Source organism: Coffea arabica, chromosome 10c (genome assembly GCF_036785885.1).
Source record: "Coffea arabica cultivar ET-39 chromosome 10c, Coffea Arabica ET-39 HiFi, whole genome shotgun sequence".
Lineage (NCBI taxonomy): Eukaryota > Viridiplantae > Streptophyta > Magnoliopsida > Gentianales > Rubiaceae > Coffea > Coffea arabica.
The window spans coordinates 51,028,856-51,034,039 of record NC_092329.1 but is presented as its reverse complement, the minus strand read 5'-3'; the positions used below and the strand labels follow the sequence as shown (position 1 = coordinate 51,034,039).

Below are 5,184 nucleotides of genomic sequence, written 5' to 3'. Positions count from 1 at the left end.
GGTGAGAGCAAGAATTATAGCAAACTTGGCCTGGGATGTCCCAAGTTGTACTGCATTCAAAAGCTAGGATGGTCTGAAGAGGGCACTTTGATACATGCTTGCGTTCTTGGCCATGAAGAGTATGGCACTAGGTTGATGTAAAAAACCTTTAATCTGATAGATAGTTTAGCTTAAAGCACATAATATTAGAAACCAACCAGCTATTACAGATCCATTTCTTGCATTAAAATCATCTTGCTCTTCTGTTATTCATATGCTTTTTACCTGATAGCCTTCAATGAGAGCCCTAAAATCGAACGAAACATCGGCCATCCAAGAATAACACAGGAGCAAGGGAGAGGCAGCTAGGTGCTTGAAGGGAAGGAAATATGGTGGAATAATTACTAGATTCAAGATACGCATGCTATCACTCTTAAAAACTCATAATTTTACAGGAATTAAGACAATGCATACCAAATCTACGCTTTAGTTAGTTCCTACATCATCCTGTATCCTGATAAAATACAAAAATTATAGCTACAGTCAGATGCAACATATAACAAGGAGAAAATGCATCACTCCCATTTTGCATTTGGCTCATTTGTGACAACTTAACTCTGTTTACCTCCATGCTGAAGCAGCGATCAAAATTTTATCCTCCCATCCAAAATGGACTGCACCAGTCTCCTCCTTAACCTTGTAACGCTCGGAATATTGCTTTATCAGTTTGCGAATTTCATCCTTCACATTTTGGCCAATTGGGCTTGAAGTAAACCCTGCCATCATCATCCTTGCCCTCCATTTACCAGCAACCTCATAACGCTCTATTCTTTCCTCTCCCTCGCATGCAACAATGTTAATTATGTCACGAGCCAGACATTGCCTCTCTACATTCATTCTCTCCTGGCCGTCTCTAGGAAGAGTTGCCTCAAGAGAATCAAACACAGCAGAGTAGTAACTGTAGGCTTCAGCAAACCTTTGTAGAAATGGGGCAGTATTAGTATTCACATCTTGTTCAACAAGAGTAACAAGTTTTGGATTTAAGCCCTTAACCATCCTTAGAAGCTGGTCTCGTTGATTTACAGTTGATACACTTTCATCCGGCATGTGGTGAAGCTGGAAAGCAAAATTCACAATAAGAGCTTCCCCAGGCTTGCAGTCAAGCATTGATGGGTCAATATCTGCGGTCTTTGCAGCGACTGAATGAAATGTTAATGGTATCTTAAGATCTTCAGCAAAGGTTTCAAGCATCTGTCCTATGATATTTAAGCCACCAACGGCACGTTGAACTGATTCAGGATCATCCACCCCAGTTAACCTCAGATGGGAGGGCTTATAAGGCAGCTGAGCCAGAGTTTGCAGAAGAGTATAATATTGACTTCCTTGGTTAATATCGAAATCTATAATATGAACTCGTTTTTCATCTTTACAAGCCTCCAGAATTGCACCATTTGCTGTCATAAATCCAAACCGGAAGCATGGACATACCTCAAAAAGGACTTGCATTGCAGAAAGCCGATCTGAAGATGGGGGCTCTTTGCATTTCAGGGCTTTATAAAGACCTTTGCCAGAGGTAGCCATGCGGGCTACAAGTGCTTCTACCATGTATGCAGCAATCCTTTCGGGAGGCTCTCCCTGGATTGAGACTCTCTGGCGCAGTTCATTGATTATTGTGGATGCTTCATCAAAGTTACCATCTTGAATTGCAGCTGCACAATCAAAAAGCATCTGCTTGGGGCCTGGAGGAGTGGTCACAGATATTTCTTTATTGCTGCTAATACTACTAAGATTTGAATCTGAGGACGATGACTCCTTCGGTGAGTCATGGAGCAGCACATTCTCGGTTGAGTCAGCCCATCCATGCTCAGTTTCCAATAGATCATTGTCAACAATGTTGTTATCATCGAAAAGTGCTCTTTCAAGTTCTTGGAGTTTAAGTCTCACCTCGTCCTCATCGTAATCTGTTGCATCAGGATCTTCAGCACCCAAGTATTCAGATTCAAAACTGAATTCATAAGTATCACATTGTTTTGCAGGCATGAAAGAGTTGCTAAAAGAATGTTGGCCGGCTAAGAGCTGGTTGGAAGAAGGATGTGGCGAGTCAAATCGAATTCCCAAAACATCAGAGATTGATGAATGTGCAAATTCTTCTGATGGAGATTCAAGGAAATACTTTGGATCATAACTCCCATCGCTGTAAGATTCACTTGAGTACGTAATTCCTTGTTGCTTCTCCAAGATTGCTTTTGAAAAACCAGAATTATTTCTGGAATCCTTCAAAGAGTAGAGTTTACGGTTTCTAAAAGATGAAGCTGACTTGACTAAGGACATGTCTGATTTTTCGTTTGCAAGGAACGATGTCTGAGCATAAAATATTTCTTCTTCTGTCCAAAACTGCCTCCTAGATTGAGCAGCAAGTGTTTCTGTGCCTGTTTCTACTGAAGTCCGAGCGAACATGCGTTGACCTCTGAAGAATACAGTGTGTGTCTGTCAGCTAATAAGAAATTTCTGCATTCCATCACAGTTAAACATATTAATTTTTAAAAAAATGAGAAGGAAAGAAGGGAACAAGCCACAATCAGAGAAGATAGAGGCAAGCTAGGACAATTACAAGAGCTCAGACCACTCAGCTAATAATCTGTCACACAGCTAGACAGGCATCGGAGAGATGGAGGAACTTTATGGATATGCATCCAAGTAAATCTTACCTAAATTCCTTAGTTAAAGAAGCTGAATTTAAGTGATTACTGGTGAAGCTCATTAACATCGAGAAGTAAATGTCAACATCTTTTTCCTAAGTGCCGCCTAAGACCTAACTCTTCAAACTTAGCCAATCACATTGATGTTACCCATTAGAACAGTACACTCACTTTCACTACTACTCTTTTCATTTCTCCAATAGGAAGTCATGGCAGCTCAGAAAGGAAGTATAGGAACAGTTCAATAAAGATTGGAACTTCTACTAATCTGCAAAGCAAGTACTTCTTGCACCCGAAAACTGGCAGCTAAGGAGCTGGGAATAGATCAACAATAAACTTATCTTTCAGCATACTTGTTTTGGATATACATATGTAAGCTAGTCTGCGCCACGCATATTATAACTTATAATTCTGCACTCAGTTTTTTTTTTTTTTTGCATTTTTTCTTTACTTTAACCTTTACAGAAATGTCACTGAGCAAATATGAAATGAAATATGTTTAACCAAATAGAGTGATTGATCTAATTCTCAGCAGACAAGACAGAGTAAGCCATGTGCATCAAGATGCTATATTACCTTGCTCAGAATGTCAGGCTAATCTAGTTGTTATTAACAAAAAATCTCCCAAAATTGCCTTTTCCCCACCCTGTAGTCCCACAAGAGGTAAAGAAGCATAAGCACAAAGAAACGTTCCAACATATCATGTTTGGTGAATACTGTTTCCAACAACAAAGATCTTCGCTTATTCTCTAGTCTCTGGAAAATTGTTTCAGTCGATCATGTGTAGTATAAACATAGTACAATACACACTCAACAGGCAGCCAAACGAATAATATAAGGTCATTCACAACACAAAATGGAGCGTTGGTTGAAACGGATTCTGAAACTAAATCACCGGGCTTGAAACATCTGATAACCAATCCTCAAATAGATAAAAATCAAGACAAAAGAGGGACAAAAAAATACAGCATATAAAGTTGAACATTCAGAAAGAAGAGAAACTTAATCATATCTACCTCTTCTCGTGAACTGGGAAGGATTTAATAGATGATTCAACAGAGATCAAGACATCAATCCTCTGTGGTGCATGAATAAATTAACAAGAACCTGAGAATTGGCTATGAGGAGGAGGGAAACCGAAGGGTTTTGACTTTGAAACCAATAAACAAAGACGACCTCAAAGCAAATACACCCTTTTAAGGCATCTTTGCATTAAAGAATTCTAACAATTGGGTTGGTAGGAAAGCAACAAATGAAAGAACACAACAATAAAGCAATCAGAGAAGTCCAAATAACAGCAACCATTAAAAAAAACCATGGATGAAATCTACTTCAAAATCAACCTCAAAGACAGTAAAGGTTAAAGAATGCTTAAAATTCATTAGTCCATGCTCAAATCATATGAACCGATTAAAATTCCATGACTTTAACATCCCATATAAGAACATACCAAGAAAATCCAGGAAACAGAAGAAGAAAGACCTGTAGAAAAAGTCGCCACCCTATCCCTCCACTATTTTTTTGCATAGAAACCTCTTGACTCCTGAGACCTGTACCCCAGTTCTATTTTTATCCCATTGTATTATTTGTCTGCATGTCCAACTCTGCTACCACCAACTTGTCTGACTGAATGGGGAAGTTTAATGGTTGTTGACAGTACAATTTTTATGTCAACTGTCAAAAACCAAATGGCACCATGCTGATGCATAACATGGCCTATGTGTGGGCATCATGTGTCATGGGCCCACTTTTCACTAATCAAATCAATCGCAACCATTGATTCATAATCCTATGATACAGGAATTTAAATTATTGCACGTAGATTTAGTAAGATTTTGACACGTGTACGGGTTGGATTACTATGGTACAACATGCTGATGTTGGTAATGACGTTATTTACTATTAAGTTACTATCTTAGTCATACTAATTTAATTTTAATATTTTGTTTTTTTTTTAAATAATATTTTGTATTTAGTGGTAGCACATAGAATACGCGTAATAAAAGGAGACATCGGACTTAGTACAAAACTTTGATCTCCATTTTATTGCTACCTCCTAATTTACGTTCAATGTGTTGTAGTAAATTTAATACTCCGTTTGGATTAAGCTGTTTTTAGAATGTTTTTGAAAAATCATACTATAGCAGTGTATATGAAAAATTTTTATTATAAAAATATTTGATATATTGTATGGATGAGATATTTTTTGAGTTGTTTTTATTTATATATTACTGTAAATTATATTTGAATTTTTTTTTTAAAAAAATGGCCAATTCACACGGACATTTATATTTTAATATTAAATTTTATATACACCGATAATATATATATTATCACGATTAGATATATAATATATGAATAAAATTTAAATTTTAAATTTAAATTCAGATGAACTATCGTTTCATACAGTGTATGATGTATACACTACTGTCATTTGCTTTTTTTATAGTGTGTATTTAGAATACCAAACAGAAGAATCCTACTATTATACGGCGCTACCACTCGA

At 37.2% G+C, this 5,184-nt stretch overlaps 1 protein-coding gene across 6 annotated transcripts; it reads right to left on the bottom strand.

The window, feature by feature from the left end:
• Nucleotides 1-369: 369 nt before the first annotated feature.
• On the bottom strand, nt 370-4,324 carry LOC113714451 (scarecrow-like protein 1). 6 transcript variants are annotated; one of them, XM_027238285.2, is made up of 2 exons: nt 4,129-4,324; nt 370-2,446 (listed from the first exon to the last, which is right to left on the bottom strand). In XM_027238285.2, the coding sequence occupies exon 2, from the start codon at nt 2,434-2,436 to the stop codon at nt 601-603; it is 1,836 nt and encodes a 611-aa protein (XP_027094086.1). In that variant the 5' UTR covers nt 2,437-2,446; nt 4,129-4,324; the 3' UTR covers nt 370-600. The 6 variants fall into 6 exon arrangements, with proteins under 6 accessions (XP_027094086.1, XP_027094083.1, XP_027094085.1 ...); XM_027238282.2 differs by having other exon boundaries at nt 370-2,487; nt 4,129-4,323; XM_027238284.2 differs by having other exon boundaries at nt 4,161-4,323.
• Between the last annotated feature and the right edge of the window lie 860 nt (nt 4,325-5,184).

Excerpts from the sequence above, each read along its gene's own strand:
- LOC113714451 (XM_027238285.2), bottom strand. The coding sequence starts at position 2,436 with ATGTTCGCTCGGACTTCAGTAGAAACAGGCACAGAAACACTTGCTGCT.